Source organism: Cetorhinus maximus, chromosome 6 (genome assembly GCF_964194155.1).
Source record: "Cetorhinus maximus chromosome 6, sCetMax3.hap1.1, whole genome shotgun sequence".
NCBI classification, from domain to species: Eukaryota; Metazoa; Chordata; class Chondrichthyes; order Lamniformes; family Cetorhinidae; genus Cetorhinus; species Cetorhinus maximus.
In genome coordinates, this window is record NC_135884.1 from 90512435 (window position 1) to 90533897 (window position 21463).

Here is a 21463-nt window from a genome sequence, read left to right on the forward strand (position 1 = left end):
AGCACCTTCAGTCTGTCTGCAAGCATGACACAGACCTTCCTGTCACTTGCCATTTCAACACACCACCCTGCTCTCATGCCCACATGTCCATCCTTGGCTTGCTGCAATGTTCCAGTGAAGCCCAATGCAAACTGGAGGAACAGCATCTCATCTTCTAATTAGGCACTTTACAGCCTTCCGGACTTAACATTGAGTTCAACAACTTCAGACCATGAACTCTGTCCTCTTTCTTCACCCCTTTTTAATCCCCCTTTTAAAAGAAACTTATTTTTTTATCCACTTATTTTTATTCATTTATTCATTGTTTTATCCCCTTTTATCCCTTTTTCCTCAACCACTGCCCCTCCCCCACCCCACCCCAGAAAGGCCATCTGTTACTAGTTCCATGTTGTTCTTTCACAGAGTGCTTACCCTTGTTCTGCTCTTAACACATTCAGCTTTTTTACCTTTATGCCTCTATCAACATATCCTTTAGCCCTCACCACTACCATTAACACTCCCTGTCTTTTTGTCCATGACATCTTCGTCAATCTCTCCTAGGACCCCACCTATCACTGGCCTTCTATCTTGCTTCACCTGTTCCACCCCCCTTAAACAGTATAAATTTCATCACATTTCTACTTCTCCTTAGCTCTGAAGAAGGTAGGTCATATGGACTCGAAACATTAACTCTGTTTCTCTCTCCACAAACGCTCCCAGGCCTGCTGAGTTTTTCCACATTTTCTGTTTTTATTTCAGATTTCCAGCATCTGCATTATTTTGCTTTTATCTGAGGGATATAAGACATTTCCAGAACCAATTTCCTGATCATTTCTCTCAATAATTTGTTGTAGTGATGGGAAATGCCGATTCACGATATCACTGAGAGGAAATTTGTTCGGTCATGCTCATAAAAAATCCATTTGCCCTGGGAACAGCTCTCCATTACCAAGATGGCGACCCACTGGAACCAGGCCAGGGTGTTTGCGCCTGCGTGTCTCCGCATCAATTACGCGACATGCGCAAGCGCAATTCTCCGATCTCTATGGAAACGGATGTAAACATTTGCAGCGCCGCTGGGTGGGAGATCCTGGTAAAGATGGCGGAAACATTAGACATGGAGAGTGGTGTGAGTGTAGATATCCACCTGAACGAACGAATCCAGGAGCTGACCAGTGCACAGCTCCGGAAGTTACTGGATGATATGAGGTACCAAGCGCCTAAAAACATCTAAATCCAATCTAAATAAGGAAGAAAAATGCTGGCAGCACCTGTGGAGAGAGTGCTGCTGCCAAATCTGTTGAGTTTTTCCAGCATTTCTCTGGTTTTATTTTGGATTTCCAGGATTCGCAGTATGTTTTATGCTTTAGTAATTCCAACTTGACAACGTTAAAGAATGAAACGGTTATTCATGCTGAGCTGGAGTGGGGTCGGCACTGTACTGGCGCCATTTGCCATTGGCGTCCTTTCACCATTGCAATGTGCTTTTAGGAAGCGTTTTCAATTTTTTGAGACAGGGGTAATTATGGATATAGTGGATAACTATACAATCCTCTTTCTCTTGAGGACCTCAGGTGAGGGGGTAAGGCTTATAGTGTAGGGCCCTGCCAAGTATGAAGAAGATCCAGAGAAAAGAAGGCAATTCTCTTTGGCAGCCTTCCGTCTGGTGGGATGGTTGTTTGCGCTTTGGTAGTCAACTCTGTACTGAACATTGTCTGGTGTGGCTCAGGGACCCCACTCTAATGCATTTGTTGCTGAAACTGCCATGCCAGAGTTCTGCCAATGATGAAGAAGATAGCAGAGAAAAGGAAGCTGTTGCTTTATTATTAATTGTTACAGTGCCTACTCTTCAAAAGTACTTCATGGGCTGTGAACCATTTTGGGAGTTCTCGTGTCCGTGAAAGGCACTGTATAAATGCATCTCTTTCTTCTTAAACCTGTCAAGATAATCTTCCAATACAATGCACCATTTCAATCTGTAGTGACTACCTTGTTGACAAGTTTTTTCAAGATCTCAGAAGCAACAATGAAATGGGTGTCCAGTTAATTTGTTTTTGGTGAGGGAGCAGTGTTGGCCAGAAGACTGAAAAACAGGCAAACAGTTGAGGGAGAACCTGGGCCCCTCCCTGCTCGCGAATTGTAGTACAAATCCTAAACTATCTTTCCCCAAAAGACTGTGGATTTTGGGACAATTGAAGCTTTCAAGACTGAGGTAGAATTTTGTTATGTAAGGGTATCAAGGAATATGGAACAAAGGTAGGTAAATAGAGTTGTGATGCAGATCAGCAGATTGAGTTGAATGGCATAGCAGGCATAAGGAACTTAATGGCCTACTGCTGTTCATAATATTCTTCAGGGAGGTTACCTTGGAATAGAAAACAGAGCTACCCTGCTTTGTACCACCTCATCATTACAATGGGGTTAGGGTGTTACCCCTGGCCATCACTTGGCTTTTTTGCCTCCATATGTGGCAGTCACTGTGCCAGCTATTGCATTTTCCAAAGGATGTGTGTATTTCTATTTGTAATTCAGTTCAATTTTAAAAATTGCATTCTGAAGTAGACAATCTCTAATTATACTCTTTGATTATCATCTGTTCCATTGACAATTAGAAAATGTAAACATTATAATTGGGTAAAAGCTGTCACATGAAAGATACAGAAGCAGAAAGGTAATGTTCTTTCCTCATTTATTTTATATTTGTAAGGAGTTGGATTTTGAAAGCTGTAATCATCATGCTTTTCTTGATGATAACTGGAATGTTTACTTTTTCTTGTAGCTCTGTATGACAGAGAAAAGACAAACACAGAGATACATGTCCAAGAACCAAGCACAAAACACCAAATTCACAGTTTGGTGTTTGCAGAGGGGCCTGAGAAAGTCACAAAACAGTGCTTCGAGTCATGAAATCATGAGATACCCCTCTCATCACAACCAATGTTCAGCAGTCCTGCTGTGCCTTGTATGCCATCCTATTGTATTTTATCACCTTCCAAATAATAAGGGATAAAAATCAAATATATAGGTAAAGGGATTTACATATAAAGTATAAAGGCCACTTGTTTACAGTTTTGATAGAGAAATGGACAAGGTTGTCAAATCCAACACCAAAGCACCAGTGTAAATCTCAGAATAATTTAGCCACTGTCAATTTGTGACCATGTCTGATTTTATGCTCTACCTGTTGTTACAATCCACATAGAGACCGATAACTTTTAAAAAGAGATATGAATTTCCCAGCAACTGATGGAAAGAATTGCATAACAAGATTTCATGTTTTAACAGAAACAAACAAACTAAAATAACATATATTAGTTGCCCATTAAGTAATGTTTAGTCTATCAAGCTACTGAATTGGTACTTCACTATTAACTAATTAACTCAACCGAAAATACTTGGGTCGCATTTGTAGGGGAGCGGGCGGGAAAATGGAGTTGAAGCCCAAGATCAGCCATGATCATATTGAATGGTGGAGCAGGCCCGATGTACAGTGTGGTCTACTGCTGCTCCTATTGTGTATCACGTTCTCAGCAGATAGATCGCCTTGTAGATGAAATCCCACACTCCTCCCAGCTTTTCAGCAGGCTTCCTTTTCTCTGCCACACCAGGGTGAGTCTCCCAGTGTCCTTTGAAAGTAATTTCCCTCAATCTTCTGAGTTTCTATGAACTGACTTCCAGCAGCAAGGCCCTCTCTGGCAACTCCTTGAAGTTCAAATCTTCACAAGTTCCGTTCTTTGAACCGGAAATCAGTTCTCGGCATCCTACTTGGTGGCTAAGAGAAAAAGGTCTTTTCCTCTGCTTCTGCATAGGTGTAGCTGTTTTCAGCCCCTCTCCAGGTCTCTGAGTCTGAGAGTCTGTGTCCAGAAAAAACAGCTACCTGTCTTTTGTGTCAAGGTGTGAAAATTTTCTATAAATGAACAATTTATTGCTGTGACATTGCTGTACTTTTGCTCAGCAATTATTTCTTTCCTTAAAACCTCAGCTTTTTTTGAAATTTGGTTTATTATTGTGCCAAAACTTATCTTTCTGAAATTTGCCCATCGCCCCCCCCGAGCGAAAAGGTTGGACAAGCCTGGTTTAAAACATAACCACCTTATAAACTCCTGCATCCATAACAATATCATAGGCACTCCTAATGGTTATAAACATTGAATCCTCTGATTTACCATGAGCAGTGCTATTGACAATAGAGAAGAAATCTTATGCCTTTGTGCATTTCCTGTCAACTTATTCAATTTTAAATGCTTATAATATTTATAATGAAAACTGACAATGTAAACTATCATGCAGTGATTACACCCTCCTGACAGTGGATCATCCCTGGGTGACTAGCTTAACTTGTTATTAATATTAACAGCCTTCAAAATTGTTACCAAAATTTTGTCTCGACCTCTCTAAATTTACCATCAGTCCTTGAACACTTGATCTCCCACTTCCCATCCTGGCAATCACCCATCATCAGGTCTAATGGGCCAGGAGCACGCCCATGCTGAGCAGCTCAAGCTGACTTTGCAAAGTTAGATGGAGATCAGCACACTGATAATTTGGAAGGTGCTAATTATCCACTACTTGATTAACTGACTGACTCAAGTAGCATAAGGGTAGATTTTCTTGTTGGGTCTTCAATCAATTTTAATCAGTGATGCAGATCCTGATCAATCATCTTAAGATTTAATAAAATTGCTGATATTGTGATACTTAAGAAGTACTGCAATGTTTTGGTGAACTAGAATTAACCAAGCATTCCATTTTATATAAAAACAAAAAGCTACTGCGGATGCTGGAAATCCAAAACAAAAACAGAATTACCTGGAAAAACTCAGCAGGTCTGGCAGCATTGGTGGAGAAGAAAAGAGTTGACGTTTCGAGTCCAACATGACCCTTCAACAGAACTGAATATATACTTTGAGCAGCTCAGAATCTCTTGTGTAAGACATGTTTCCTCTTATAAACCCCTGCTAATCTATGCATTTCAGTGATTTCTTTTTCTCTTTAACATAGTATTTCCACTGAAGCTTTGCAGATAGAGTCCAATATGCTTGAAAAGTACTATGAACGTGTGGTGCCCAAAGAATTGGTCCTACAAGCCCAAACTCAAGCACAGGAGCTTGCCCTGTTGGCACAGGTAGTACCCAAAGAGCAGCATTAATACTTCCTTAATAGTTTCTGATGTTTAAAATCTGAGAGAAAGGGACCTGAAATATCTGTAGCAAAATTTTGGTGCCTGATTTTTGCCTGTATTTTGATAACGTGGTGCTTTTGGGTGACAGAGAATAAGAAGTAGCCCTGGGTTTACAAAGTGATTCACCTATCATGGTATACCATCCTGCGTGGGATGTAGGCCTAGAGTTAATGGTATAATGAAAGAGTGTGAGGTATAATCTGAAGTTGAGCTCAATTAGGATCAGTTATATTTTGCAACCACACTTACTACCAGCACCTATGAGGAAAACAGTATGCTTTAACCAGCATGTGCTTGGAAGATTACCACCCCTCCTCCCTGTATACTTGCCACACTGAGTATCGGTAGTACATAAATTTGGTGGCTGTGACTGATTGGGATGAATTTGGAAAGTGGAGTTTGAGCTGCCAATAGTCCATAGTGTATTTGTGCCACAGTTTTCTAGGACCAGTAAGTGCTGCATGCCTGCAATTCCAATTATGCTGAATTCACAGTCCTGGCAGTACCAGTCAGAACTGTAGGAAATAATGAGTGAAAACCAAGCAAGAGCTTCCTCAGTGGGGGAAAAAGGAAACATCAAGGATGAGCTACACCAAGAAATCCATATACTATGTTAGCCCACTGGCTAAATAAGCCTGGGAGAAGTTGGCTTGAAGTCTTCTCAGCCAAAGATATGTAGCAGAGGAAAAGCTTGAAAAGTTTAGAAAAAACAATGACTAAATGTTTTATTATAAAATGTAAAGTTCAGGACTTAAAGTATTTGGTAAATCTTGTAGGGGCGGTCAAGGCATCGATCCAGGACTCGCATTGTGCCCGTAGAGCGTCTTTTGACTCTAACAGCAGAGCAGAAGTGCAACATTGCTTATAGAGAACTAGAGGAAACAAAAGAGGTGTTAGCAAAGCTGAAGCATGATTCAGACCACACAATTCGGATTTTACAGGTAAGTGACAACATCAAGCCATACTGTTCAGTCCGCACACATCAGCGACTTGACTCCAACCAGATATTGTGTGGGCAACTAGTACTGAATTTCGAATATTTGTACCTCTGGAGTGGCGTCTAAAATCAAATTGGTGGTCTATCATTGCTGGAGTATTATAATAAAGGCTACTGGTATGTGATTTGCACATAGAAAATGGATGGAATTATGGAATGTAATCCCAAAATATGAGCAAAAATTCTAGAATTGCAAGTAATGACTAAAGAGAATACTAGAGTACTGGAGGTAGAGGATGTCATAGAGGAGTTAAGGACAGAATCTAATTAGAGTCAAGAAACAATAGAGGCATATACTGGGTGTATTCTATTGGCCACCATCTAGTGAGAAAGATATAGAGAGAACGTTTCAAGGAAATTACGTAAAGGTGCAAGAACTATAAAATAGTGATAATAGGGGACTACTTCAATTGTCTTAATATAGACAGGGATAGTAATAGTGTAAAAATCAGTGACGGGGAAGAGTTTTTGAAGTGTGTTCAGGAAAACTTTTTTGATCAATACTGGACATTCCTGTCCAATTAGGAAGGATGTATTGCTGATTCTGGGAAATGAAGTGGGTCAAGTGGATCAGGAATCAGAAGGGAAACATTTAGGGAACAGTGATCATAGAATCATAAGTTTTAGGTTAGCTGTAGAAAAGCAGAAGGAGAAATCTAGAGTAAAAATACTTAATTGGTTCAGAGGCAGTTTCAATGCATGGAGAATAGATCTGGCTCAGTTAAATTGGAATCAAGGTTTGGCAGACAAAGCTATAATAAAGCAATGGGTAGCTTTTAAATGGGAAATGGTTTGGGTACGGTCTAGATACATTCTAATGAGGGGGGGAAAAGTAGGGCAAACAAAATCAGAGCTCCCTGGATGATGAAAGAGATTGAGAGGAAGCAGAAAAAGGGGGCATCTGACAAATGTTGATAAGACAAGGAAGAACCGGGCTGAACATAGAAAACTCAGAGGGGAGATGAAAAGGGAAACGAGAGGCGAAGGGAGAGTATGAGAGATTTGCTTGTTGGGAATTTCCTCTGATTTGCATATGCTGAGTTTCTGTTACACTTCTGGTGAAAGTAGAGCTGCTCCAAGGAAATTCCTGGCTACTGTCTTCATGACTGCTCAAAGTACAAAGGTCTTTAATTCAGTATGTTTGTTTTCCTCTAGGCTACACTTGAGGAAGCTGAATTTGCGCTGGCTGAAATAAAAAAAGCAGTCAATGAGTTTGAACGCGATATTGGGACCTTCACACAAGGCAAGAAGGGAAGCACAATTGTAACAGAGACCCTCTTTAAATATTTTGAGGACAAAATCCATGCAAAAGTGAGTCCTATGTCAAATTAGCCTGCCCCTGTGGAAAACAAAATCTAGCAAACAACCCAGAACTAGCAAGTCTGAGTAATAGGTAGATGTGGAATTGACAGAAAGCACCAGATGAGACAGTGGGTTGATTTTCTGAGTAGATGCTGTCAGTATGGAAACTCGCCACTGGCCAGATAGATCAGGAAATTGCTGTATGTGATTTTCTATTTGTTCAGTCAGAGCAGCAGCCTTTACCTCCAGATAAGTAAGGGTGAAGAGGATCGTAGCAACTTCAGAAGGTCGCAGACAGACTGGTGAAATGGGCAGACACATGGCAGATGCCATTTAATGCAAAGAAGTATAAAGTGATACATTTTGAGGGAAAAGGAATGAGACAGTATACACTAAATGGCACAATTTTAAAGGGGATGCAGGAACAGAGAGAGACCTGAATGTTCAAATACACAAATCTTTGAAGCTGGCAGGACAAGTTCATAAAGCTGTTTTAAAAAAGTATATGAGATGCTTGGTTTCATTTATAGAGTCAGAGAGCACAAAAGCAAGAAAGTTCTGCTAATCCTTTATCAATCACTCTTTGTATGAGTATTGTGTCCAATTCTGGGCATCACATATTTTTAAAAATTCATTCACAGGGCATGGATGTCATTGGCAAGGCCTGAATTCATTGCCCATCCCTGTACAACTGAGTGGCTTGCTAGACTATTTCAGGGGGCAGTTAAGAATCAACCACATTGTGATGGTTTTGGAGTCACATAGACCAGACTGAGTATGTTTGGAAGATTTCCTACCCTCAAGAACATTAGTGGACCAGATAGGATTTTACAGTAACCCAGTAAATGCATTGTCATCATCACTGATATCACTGGTATCTTCTCATTCCAGATTTATTTAATTAACTGAATTTAAATTCTCCAGCTGCTGTGCTGTGATTTGAACTCATTTCTTTGAATCATTAGTCCAGCCTTCTAGATTACTGGTCCAGTAACTATAATTATTGAGCTACCGTACCCACTAATGTTAGGAAGGATATAAAGGCTCTGTAAAGGATGCATAGGAGATTTACTAGCATGATATCAAGGATGAGGGGTTTCAGCTATCTGAAGAGACTAGATAAGCTGGGATTGTTCTCCTTGGAACAGAGATGGTTAGGAGATATTTACTAGAAGTTGTAAGAGGGAATATTTAATAGGGTTGTATATTTTTATTCACTCACTGGACATGGGCATTGTTGGTAAGACCAGCATTTATTGCCTATCCCTAATTGCCCTTGAGAAATTAGTGAAGCTGCCTTCTTGAACCACTGCAGTCCATGTGATGAACGTCCTCCCGCAGTACTGTTAGGTAGAGAGTTCCTAGGTTCTGACCCAGTAACAATATGGCCTGAATTTTCCCGTCGGCGATTTGGGGGCGGGGCCCGCTCGCTGATGGGAAAATGATGCGGGATGACGTCAGGAACCCCTGTCATCATCCCGCCCCATTTAAATATTCAGGAAGGCGGGTGGACAGCGAAATCAGCTGTCTGCCTGCCGACCTGTCAATGGCCAATTGAGGCCATTGACAGGATAATTAAGGTAATTAAAGGCCCTGCCCATCCAACCTTAAGGCTGGCGGGCAGACCAGGAGCCCCAGCGGGCTTCTGATAATACAAGAAACCTCATCCACTGGTGGGATGAGGTTTCATCTCAGTTTTTTAAAAGTATAATAAAGTTTCACTCATATTTATTAACATGTCCCATCTCGTATGTCATTGTCACATGGGGGGGACATGTTAATAATTTTTTTATTGTTCTATTTTTCAAGTTTTTCAAACTGTCAGCACTCTCCCTGAGACAGCACTTACTCTCAGGGAGATGTGCGCTCTTTCGCGCACATGCACGAAACAGTGCACTTTGACAGTTGGGGAACCCGTCCCCCCCCCGGCACAGGAAGTGCATAGCACTTCCTGTTGGGCAGACTGCTGGGCGGGCCTTAATTGGCCCGCCCACTTAAAATGGCGACGGGGCCTGTTTTGGCGGCAGAGTTTGGCTGCCCGCCTAGCGCAAAGCCGGTGGGGCCCGCCCACCAACCTAGGGCAAAATTCTGCCCACATTTCCAAGTCAGGTGCACGACTTGGAGGGATACTTATGCCTGATGCTGCTATTGTCCACCTGTGTGGCAGAGGCCCTGAATTTTGGGAGGTGGTGATGAAGTGATGAATTGCTACAGGACATCTTGGAGATGGTACACACTGCTGCCACTGTGTGCTGGTGGTGGAGGGAGTCAATGCTTAAGGTGGTGGATGCGGTGCCTTTCAAGCAGGTTGCTTGGTCCTGGATGCTGTCAAGCTTCTTGAGTATCATTGAAGCAGTACTCATCCGAGCAAGTGGAGTATTCCATCACTTTCCTGACTTGTGCCTGGTAGATGCTAGAATGGCTTGGGAAGGCAGATAGTGAATCACTCATTGCAGAATTCTGATCTGCTCTTGTAGCCAAGATATTTATGTGGTTTGTCCAGTTAGGTTTCTATTGAGTGGTAGCCCCAGGATGTTGATGGTGGGGGATTTAGCAATGGTAATGCCATTGAATGTAAAGGGGATCTGGTTACACTTGTGTGGTGTGAAAGTTACTTATAAGTTATCAGCCCAAGCCTGAATGCTGGAAGGTCTTGCTGCATCCAGGCACAGACTGCTTTATTATCTGAAGAGTTGCGAGTGGATCTGAACACTGCAATCATTAGCAAACATCCCCAGTTCTGACAAAGGGAAGGCCATTGATGAAGCAGCTTAAGATGATTAGGGCTAGGGCACTACCCAGAGGAACTCGTATAGTGATGTCCTGGGGTTGAGATGATTGGCCTTAACACCCACAACCATCTTCCTTTGTGCTAGGTATGAATCCAACCAGTGCAGAGTTTCCCCCCTGATTCTCATTGACTTCAATGTTCACTCAGGACTCCTGAATGCCACATTCAGTCAAATGCTACTATGATATCTGAGGCAGTCATTCTCACCCTGTCTCTGGAATTCAACTCTTTTGTCCACGTTTAGGCCAAAGTTGTAATGAAGTCTGGAGCCGAAAGGTCCTGGCAGAACCCAAACTAAGCACTGTTGAGCAGGTTATTGATGAGTGAGTGCTGCATGATAGCCCTGTTGATGACGCCTCCCATCACTTGGCTGATGAGAGAGAGTAGACTGAGGGGGTGGTGATTGGCTTGATTGGATTTATCCTGCCTTTTGGACATACATGGGCAGTTTTCCACTTTGGCAGTGGTTGTAGCTGTACTGAAACAGCTTGGATACAGGCAGATCTCGTCCTGGAGCACAAATCATTAGCACTACAGTTGGGATTTTATTGGGGCCCATAGCCTTTGCTGTATCCTGTATGCTCAGCCATTTCTTGGTATCATGAAGATACCAAGTGAGTCAAAGTGGCTCAAGAATGGTATCTGTGATCGTGAGGACTGTGGAGACTGAGATGCACCATCCACTTGGCACTTTTGGCTGAAAACGTTGCAAATACTTCAGTCTTAACTTTTGTACTCAAGTGCTGGGCTTTGCTTTCATTAAGGATGGCGCTGTTGATGTTCATGGAGCCTTCCTCTCTAAGATGAGAGTGCTATCAACTGAACCACAGCTGACACTTAAAAGCACTATTCCTTTAAAACAGTTATTGGTCACGGCTTAGCCAGTAAAGGCACTGCAGAGCCTTGGACCATCCTGACCTTAAACTCCATTTGATTGATCTGCTGATTCAGCTGATCTCTGCCAGAGGAGGGATTCAGGCTGGAGTGTCCTTTGGTCATTTAACATGGGGTCAACCTCCCTGTTTGGAAATTTTTGAAGTTGGCCACAAATTTCAGGCACTGCCGCTACGAGCTTGGGAGAACTTTGTTCTTTAAATTTCTCAACCATTGACACTGCCATCCTTTCTGTGATATTACTGGGGGAGACCTCTGACTCAAAGATATTACCAAGGACAAGAATTTGATGGAGAAATGTCAGGGAGCTTTGGTGGGGTGGGTGGTTGGGGGAGAAGAGGGAGATAGCATGACAGAGCTGGGAGGGGTGCTTGACTGGGTTGAGTGAACAGGATCTAAGTAGCATAGGCTTGCAGCTTGGAGTGGAAAAGATGAGTAGCCAGGCACTATGGGAGGTGGGGAGGGACATTCAGGCTTGGGGTGGTGGGGTAAATAGTGAATGTGGTTGATCAGAATAGGAATTTTAATTCGGGTAAAAATAAAAACAGAAAATTCTAGAAATACACAGCTTCTAAAAAGGGGAAAACAAGTTAATGTTTGAGACAAAAGGCCTACTTCAAAAATGTAGACGTGTTTTGATAATCACTGGTGCTAATGGAACTACTATGTATTTCAATTTGTTCCCGCTTTTGTTCCAAATTTCCAGTATCTGCAACTTTTATCTGTAGGGTTCAGAGCTCAACCTTCACCAGTCTCATGATCTGTTGGAGCTCTTGCATCAGTTCTGAACATTTGAAGATACCGAATCGTCTAGTAGTTAATGTTCTCAGTCAATGTTTTGGATAGTGACCAGTGTTAGCTGTGGCGTTTCTTACACTTTCATCTCTGCCATGTCTGATTATTTTCCTTTCTCCTCAGGAAATGCTGATCGATAAGCTGCAGCTGAAGAATCACGCATGGAAGATGCTCAAGGCTAAACTGCACCAACAGCTCCGACTGGTTTGTAAAGGGGGGTGGCAAGCCAGAGCACAGCTGTCACTATATCATCTCTGAATTACCATCCTCAGTCAATCAATTTTCTCATTGTCCTCTCTTTTGAATGGAGCAGTAAGGTTGAAAGTTACCCCTTTAATTTACACATAAATTCAATGAATAGCTTCATTTGAAAGAGAGCACTTCAAGATGTCTAGTAGGCATGAAAGGTGCTAGATAAATGCAAGTCCTTCTTCTTTTCAGTGAAGAAACATTGGTGTTTATTTTACACCTCATTGTATCTTTCAAAGCACTTAACATACAAGGCACTAGTTAGACCACACCTAGAATACTGTGAACAGTTTTGGCCCCCTTACCTAAGGAAAGATATACTGGCACTGGAGGCAGTCCAGAGAAGGTTCACTAGGTTGATTCCGGGTATGGGGGGATTTTCTTATGAGGAGAAATTGAGTAGGTTGGGCCTGTACTCATTGGAGTTTAGAAGAATGAGAGGCGACCTTATTGAAACATATAAGATTCTTAGGGGGCTTGACAGAGTAGATGCTGAGAGGTTGTTTCCCCTTGTGGGAGAGTCTAGGACCAGAGGGCACAATCTCAAGTATGGGGTCGCCCATTTAAAACAGAGATGAGGAGGAATTTATTTTCTGAGGGTAGTTAATCAATGGAATTCTTTACATCAGAGGGCTGTAGAAGCTGGGCTGTTAAGTACATTCAAGGTGGAGTTAGACAGTTTTTAATCAGTAAGGGAATCAAGGGTTATGGGGAAAAGGCAGGAAAGTGGAGTTGAGGATTATCAGATCAGCCATGGTCTCATTGAATGGCGGAGCAGACTCGATGGGCTGAATGGCCTACCTCTGCTCCTAAGTCTTATGGTCTTACAATGAGTTACTTTAAAGTGAAATGACACTTGTTGCATAGGCAAATATGGCAGCCATTTTGTTCACATGCAGCAATATCCCACAAGCATCAATAACCATTTGGACATAGAAAATATAATGAAATTGTTTATAGGAAGTAGGTACAGTATAACAACAACTTTTATATAATATCTTTAACACAATAAAGCATCCCAGGGCCTTCACAGGAGCATTATCAGACAAAATTTGGCACTGAGCTACATACAGCTATTAGGACAGATGGTCCTAATAAAGCTTGCTCAAAAAAAGTAGGTTTCAAGGAGCATTTTAAAGGAGGAGAAGGAGATGGAAAGGCAGATGTTTCCGGGAGGAAATTCCAGGGCTCGGGGCCCAGGCAGTATCCGCGAGGAAATTCCAGGGCTCGGGGCCCAGGCAGTCTCCGCGAGGAAATTCCAGGGCTTGGGGCCCAGGCAGTCTCCGCGAGGAAATATTTAAGTAAGGGAAAAAAATAGGAGATACACTCATTAAGAGTTAGCTTGGCTCAGTTGGCAACACAGTCGCCCCAGATTCAGAGTTGTGTATTCCAATGCTGCCCCAGATCTTGATGGCATAATCTAGGTTTATACTTTGGTGTTGTACTGAGGGAGGTCATGCCTATCAAATTTGATTGAATTTTTTGAGGAGGTGACCAGGTGTGTAGATGAGGGTAGTGCAGTTGATGTAGTTTATATGGACTTCAGCAAAGCCTTTGACAAGGTCCCACATGGGAGACTTATAAAGAAGGCAAAGGCACATGGGATACAGGGTAATTTGATAAGGTGGATTCAAAATTGGCTTAGTTGTAGGAGGCAGAGGGTGATGACAGAAGGATGCTTTAGTGACTGGAAGCCAGTGTCCAGTGGCATACCACAGGGATCTGTGCTCGGTCCCCTGTTATTTGTCATTTATATAAATGACATAGATGGCTATGTGGGGGGTAGGATTAGTAAGTTTGCGGATGACACAAAGATTGGCCGGGTGGTTAACAGTGAGGTTGAGTGTCTTAGGCTACAGGAAGATATAGATGGGATGGTCAAATGGGCAGATAAATGGCAGATGGAATTTAACCCTGAAAAGTGTGAGGTGATACACTTTGGAAGGAGTAATTTGACAAGGAAGTATTCAATGAACAGCATGGTACTAGGAAGTTCTGAGGAATGAAGGGACCTTGGCGTGTGTGTCCATAGATCTCTGAAGGCAGAGGGGCATGTTAGTGGGGTGGTGAAAAAGGCATATGGGACACTTGCCTTTATCAATCGAGGCATAGATTACAAAAGTAGGGAGGTCATGTTGGAGTTGTATAGAACATTGGTGAGGCCACAGCTGGAGTACTGTGTGCAATTCTGGTTGCCACATTATAGGAAGGATGTGATTGCACTGGAGGGGTTGCAGAGGAGATTCACCATGATGTTGCCTGGGATGAAACATTTAAGTTATGAAGAGAGGTTGGATAGACTTGGGTTGTTTTCGTTGGAGCAGAGAAGACTGAGTTGCGACCTGATCGAGTTGTACAAGATTATGAGGGGCATGGACAGGGTGGATAGGGAGCAGCTGTTCCCCTTAGTTGAAGGGTCAGTCACAAGGCGGCTTAAGTTCAAGGTGAGGGGCAGGTGGTTTAGGGGGAATGTGAGGAAAAACGTTTTTACCCAGAGGGTGGTGACGGTCTGGAATGCACTGCCTGGGAGAGTGGTGGAGGCGGGTTACCTCACATCCTTTAAAAAGTACCTGGATGAGCACTTGGCACATCATAACATTCGAGGCTATGGGCCAAGTACTGGTAAATGGGATTAGGTAGGTAGGTCAGGTGTTTCTCACATGTCAGTGCAGACTCAATGGGCCAAAGGGCCTCTTCTGCACCGTGATTCTGTGAGGCAGTGTTGCAGTATCAGAGATGCCATTTCTGTAGATGAAAATGGTGAACCTTGTCCCCTTCAGGTGGTTAGCAGTATTTGAATAAGAGTTGAGGCTGTTGGTGTCCTGACCAACATTTGTCCTTCAGTGCAAAATGGCTACTGTATTTGCTGAGTAATTATAGTGAATTACTTTGAGCTGTTTCATAGAGGCTTATTTCATGGTGCAGTACAGAAACACCATTCAGCCAAAATATGGCTAGCCATTTGTTAGACTTGCACTTGCCCCATTCCATAGGGTTTTTCTCAGCAAGTTAATGTCAGCAGAAAGTCCAACCAACGCAGCATAGACATCTGGGACCTATGTGAACAAGGCATGCTACTGTATATCTCCTTAATTGATCCAATTAAAGAATAGCACAGAGTCTGAACCAGGAAGTGTAAGCTGGAATAGTGAATTCAATGTTACATCAGGTACAGAAATCAAAATAAAGAAAGAGGGAAGGAAAGCAGGAGAGAGAGAGATAAAAATAACAAAGAAAAAGTTGTTTTAAATCTGCCACAATAATTAAAAGTTAAAGGAATGAGATTCCACACTTACAAAAACTAATTTATAATTTCAGAGAGGTTGCTTTGCAGTAGTTAAGATTTACCATGTCATTAAAAGGTTACTGAGGCAGAAATGGATAAGTCCTTTGTGGTGAGTTTGCTCCAATATCGACAACATCAGTTCAGGATCTTCATGCCATTGAATACATTTAAATGGGGAGCAAGATGATGACATGCCATTTTCATGCAGCTTACAGAAGAATGCTACATCTCACACAGCAACTTCCAGATTTCGCATTTAACTGCTCGCTGGAAGTTGCTATCCAATTTCTGCAGTAATAACAGTCAGTGCCTTTAACCTCACAGCTAATTTTATGGGAAAGTCCGGCCAAATACGTGCTATATAAATGTAATTTCTTTTTTTCTTTTAATCTCTGGTTCTCCTCTTGCAGCTAGCTCTAATGACTGGTCTTAAAAACAGAGTTGTCAGAGCTTGGGGTGAAGATTGCCTGTCCCCTCTGTCAACTGTGGTATGATACAGGGTATGGGGAAAAGGATTAAAATAACAACACCAACCAGGAAAAAAAAAGAATATTCTGAGCATTTGTTTCTGTATCTAGAAAGAGGAGGCTGGGGAGGTGCTGCGAGAGGTCGACTTTCATCAGTTGAAGATTGAAAACAGTCAGTACTTGAAGCAAATTGAACAGTACAATCAGGAACTCCTGCAGCTCAAAGTCATGACAGGGAAAACTCAGTTGGTTCTCAATTCCTACAAAGTAAGTTTTGATTGACACACAGTTCAGAATATATTGCTGACACATATGGTCAGACACTGTTTTACTCAGATAAGTTGTCCGTTTGCTGGAATGAGCTGGAAAGGGAGGACTGGGTAGTGCAGTGGGTTCACCCTTCATATTTGAACTTGGTGATTAAGCCTCTTCTTTTTTTCCTACTTTAAGTCCAATGTGAAAACTGCACTGGCCCAATTTTTTTTTATTATTCGTTCGTGGGATGTGAGCATCGCTGGCTAGGCCAGCATTTATTGCCCATCCCTAACTGCCCTTTATTGCCCATCTCTAATTGCCCTTGTTCATTTTTAAGAGTCAACCACATTTCTGTGGGTCTGGAGTCACATGTAGGCCAGACCTTGTGAGGACACCAGATTTCCTTCCCTAAAGGACATTAGCAAACCAGATGGTAAAAGCAAAATACTGCGGATGCTGGAAATCTGAAACAAAAATAAAAATAGCTGGAAAAACTCAGCAGGTCTGACAGCATCTGCAGAGAGGAATACAGTTAACCTTTCGAGTCCATATGACTCTTCATCAGAACCAGATGGGTTTTTATGATAATCGACAATGGTTTCACAGTCGTCATTAGACTTTTAATTCTAGATATTTAATGAATTCAAATTCCATGATCTGCTGTGGTGGAATTTGAATCCGGGTCCCTGGAGCATTACCCTGGGTCTCTGGATTACCAGTCTAGTGACAATACCACTACGCCACTGCCTCCCAGCCAGTTCCTACTGCTACAGGCCCACAGCTGGTAGAAAAGTGTCAGCATCATTCATGAGGCTGTAACATTATTTGGTGCAGTAGAGGGTAGTCATCTGAGATTTTGGGCCTTATTTATTGTTGGACCATATGTGGAGAGAGATTCCCTTGCATTTAATGTGTGCTACACCTGACTTTGGAAATGCTTGATCTTGACAATGGAGGATTCAAATTAGGGAGGTGTTTAGGAAGAAATGGGAATGGATGGTTGAGGGAGGTGAATATTGATTGTAATTACCCCTAATAGGATAGGTACTAGGTGGATTGGTAGCTTAGGGGGGAAATGGAAGAGGGGAGTGATGTGTAAAGGCTAGGTGTATTGAGTTGAGATGTTATGGCTGGAAGTGGGAATTATTAGATTTGAATGGCGTTATGGTTAAGTACACCAGTAAAGCCTGAAAGTGCTATTTGAACAATGGAAAGCACAAGGTCCAATTTTTTTTTAAAATGCTGAAATGTCTATTATGCTTTCAAATCCTGTGGTCATGTCCATTTTCCAGAGGCAGTTGAACAGAATGTCATCAGAGACTAAGCAACTTATCAGCGAAATAAAATCCAGACAAGAACTGCTTAAGAAGATTGAGCTCGAGACTACAGAAGTGGAAGAAGTAGGTGGTAAATGATGTATTTTGCTAGAAATTACTGACCTATAGTTTTTTTTAATTCTTTATTGTTAAAATTTTTTTCTTTTAAAAAATAGTCATAATGAATAACCATACAAATAAAAAGCTTACAGTACAGCAATAATTCAATACACTTACATTTGGAAGAGAAAGAAAGGAAAAGAGAAGTAAGAGAAAGAAGAAGTAAAAGGAAAGAGAAAAAAAATAATAAGAAAATCATCAACAATCATAGGCCAGATATAGTTTCACCTGTTATAATACAAACAACCTAACTAGGGTCAGTTATATGAAAGTAAAGAGCTGCAGTTCCTCAAGTAATCTAAGAAAGGTTGCCAAGCTACATAAAATCCATCAGTGGAGTCTCTTATAGTATACTTTATTTTCTCAAGTTTAAGATTCTGTGTAAGATCACATATCCAATTAGTAAAAGAAAGCAGAGCAGACTGTTTCCAATTTAATAGAATAATGCGTCTAGCCAATAATGTTGAAAAGGCAAGTGTATCAGTCTGAATTTTTGTAAGAGAGATGCCATTTGGTTCCACTCCAAAGAGTGCTATAATAGGAGAAGCTTCAATGTTGCTACTGAAAATATGAAAGAGTGATCTAAAAAATTTTGTCCAAAACAAAGCCAATTTAATACACAGGCTAAAGGCAAAATACTGCGGATGCTGGAAATCTGAAACAAAAACAAAAAATGCTGGAAAAACTCAGCAGGTCTGACAGCATCTGTGGAAAGAAAGACAAAGTTAATGTTTTGAGTCCGTATGACTTCTTCAGAACTAAAGGGAAGTCGAAATGTGGTGAAAGATATACTGTTTAAGGGGGGCGGAACAGGTGAAGCTGGATAGAAGGCCAGCAATAGGTGAAGGCAAAGGAGAAGTTGCGAAAGATGTCATAAACAGAAGGTCAAAAGGTTGTTAATAATGGTGGTGCTGGCTAAGGGAGATGCTAATGGTGACATTAAGAGTGGAAAGCAGAATGTGATAATGGCAGGACCAGGGTAAGCACTGTGGGAAGTGACAGATGGCCCTAGTGGGGGTGGGGTGGGGGGAGGGGACGGTGATGGGAAAAAAGATTGAAAAGGCTAAAAGCTGGGGATAAAACGATGAATAAAATGGAAATAAATTTTAAAAATAATAATGAAAATAAATGGGAAAATATAAATAAATAAAAAATTAAAAATAAAAATGAATAAGAAAAAAGGGGGGATCATGGTCTGAAGTTGTTGAACTCAATGTTAAGTCCAGAAGGCTGTAAAGTGCCTAATCTGAAGATGAGCTGCTGCTCTTCTAGTTTGCATTGAGTTTCACTGGAACATTGCAGCAGGCCAAGGATAGACATGTGGGCATGAGAGCAGGTGTGTTGAAATGGCAAGTGACAGGAAGGCCTGGGTCATGCTTGTGGACAGACTGAAGGTGTTCCGCAAAGCGGTCACCCAGTCTGTGTTTGGTCTCTCCAATGTAGAGGAAACCGCATTGGGAGCAACGAATGCAGTAGATCAAATTGAAGGAGGTGCAAGTGAAGCACTGCTTCACTTGAAAGGAGTGTTTAGGCCCTTGGATGATGAGGAGGGGGGGAAGTAAAGGGGCAGGTGCCATGGGAGGGGGTTGAGGTGTTGGGGGTGATGGAGGAGTGGACCAGGGTCTCCCGGAGGGAATGGTCCCTACAGAATGCCAACGGGGGGGGGTTGAAGGAAATATGTGTTTGGTGGTGGCATCATGCTGGAGTGGCAGAAATGGCAGAGGATGATCCTTTGAATGCGGAGGCTGGTGGGGTGAAAAGTGAGGACAAGGGGGACCCTCTCATGATTCTGGGAGGGAGGGGAAGGTGTGAGGGCAGAGGCGCAGGAGATGGGTCGAACACAGTTGAGAGCCCTGTCAACCACCGTGGGTGGGAAACCTCGGTTAAGGAAGACATGTCAGAAGCACTGTTTTGGAAAGTGGCATCATCGGAACAGATGCAACGGAGCCGAAGGAACTGACAGAATGGAATGGAGTCCCAGGGTGTGAGTAGCCGTGGGAGTCGGTGGGCTTGTAATGAATATTGGTGGACAGTCTATCACCAGAAATTGAGACCAGAGAGGTCAAGGAAGGGAAGGGAATTGTCGGAGATGGACCATGTGAAAGTGACGGAGGAGTGGAAATTGGAAGCAAACCTGATAAATTTTTCCAGGTCCAGATGAGAGCATGAAGCGGCACCAAAACAGTCAATTTAGGACACGACCAGTACATATAAATTAGAGAAGCCGGGGCAATATGACATCTGTCACAGGTTGGATCAAAATTTGGAAAAATCTTAGATAATTTCACGTTGGATAAATGGATATGATGTAAAATTTTAAATGTTGCAACCTATGTCTTGCACATACAGATGAGGAATGTAGACAAGAGAGAGCAGGTTTAATAGACTTCCAGTTATCTTCTGATAAGTCTGAGTCAAAATCTTGCTCCCAAAGAGATTTTAAGGTAGAAAGCGAAGGGCAGTTTGGTGAAAAAATTAGAGAATACAATTTGAAAATGAACCCCCTAACGAAAGGATTTAATTCTAACATAATATCTATCGGTGATTTAGGGGGCAATAAAGGAAACTGGGCAATTTTTTTGTGTGCAAAATCTCTGATTTGTAAATAGCGAAAGAAGTGTGTGTGGGGCAGCAGATTATATTTCCAAGAGAGAAAGTCAAAAACAAAAATATTATCAATGTATATGTTAGCAAGGGTTTTGATGCCTCTCGCATGCCAGACTTGAAAGTCAGAATCTCCTAATGAAGGCAGAAATAAATGGTTTGCATTAATAGGGCTATATAAAGAGAGAGATTGCAGCCCAAAGTGTGTTTTGAACTGGGTCCAAATCTTAAGTGACTGTTTAACAATAGGGTTTGAAAAAAGTGACTGGTTGAAAAAGGTATGCAAGAGCACAACAGAGCAGACAGAGATGTGGATTGACAGGATGCTGCCTCCAATTGCATCTATGCTAAACTAGCCAAGTTCAAATGAAGCCAAAAAGAAATATTACGGATATTAGCAGATCAATAATAAAACTGAAAATTTGGCAGTGCCAAACCACCTAAATGCTTGGGTCTTTGTAGAAAAACTTGATGAATTCTGGATGTTTTCTTATTCCAAATAGAGGAAGAAATTAATTGGTCTATTGCAACAAAAAAAGCGCTTGGGAATAAACAATGGAATGCACTGAAATAAGTATAGAAATTTTGGCAAAATATTCATCTTTACACAATTTATATGAACAACTAAAGAAAGGGGTAAGCTAGACCAACGTGCTAAATCCTGCTTCGTACGTTCCAACATAGGGTCAAAGTTGAGCTTAAAAAGATCTCCAAGGGATCGAGTAACTAAAATTCCTAAATATTTAAAACTGTTTACTGTAATCTTGAAGGAGAGGGAAGAAAGAAGGTAACTCTTTGCAATAGGGTTAATAGGAAAAATTGCACTCTTTTGCAAATTAATTTTAAAACCTGAAATATGACCAAATTGCTCAAGAGTAGAGAAAATATGTGGGAGATGAGACCGGATCAGAGATGTAAAGAATCAGGTCATCAGCATACGGGGAGAGTTTCTGCTCGACTCCACCTATAGCTTTTAATTTTAAAAAAATTACAACAAAATAATGAGAAAGAAACCTAGTACAGGTGCTCCAAGATTCATGGAATCATGAAGGGCATAGAGTTCTCCAATTAATTATTTACTCAGAATTAAAGGTTAACTTGCTAACTGATGCAAACACAAATCGGCCTATTTAAATGTAGCAATTGAAAATGTAATCAATTTTTTAATTGCCTCACCCTATCCAATTTCTTCCAATTTCATGACCATCTCTTCCTCCCTTTTCCTT

At 41.7% G+C, this 21463-nt stretch overlaps 1 protein-coding gene across 3 annotated transcripts in view; it reads left to right on the forward strand.

Moving 5' to 3' along the window:
• Positions 1–1067: 1067 nt before the first annotated feature.
• Positions 1068–21463, forward strand: part of cfap263 (cilia and flagella associated protein 263) — a 31205-nt gene continuing 10809 nt past the window's right edge. For 2 of the 3 annotated variants that reach the window (XM_078542949.1, XM_078542948.1), the window contains exons 1-7: positions 1068–1188; positions 4981–5104; positions 5938–6102; positions 7314–7469; positions 12064–12144; positions 16054–16209; positions 17490–17597. In XM_078542949.1, coding sequence (XP_078399075.1) covers positions 1079–1188; positions 4981–5104; positions 5938–6102; positions 7314–7469; positions 12064–12144; positions 16054–16209; positions 17490–17597 — 900 coding nt within the window. In that variant the 5' untranslated portion in view covers positions 1068–1078. Of the gene's footprint in view, positions 1189–4747; positions 4908–4980; positions 5105–5937; positions 6103–7313; positions 7470–12063; positions 12145–16053; positions 16210–17489; positions 17598–21463 lie in introns of those variants that run through there. The other variant, XM_078542950.1, reaches the window with a different exon arrangement.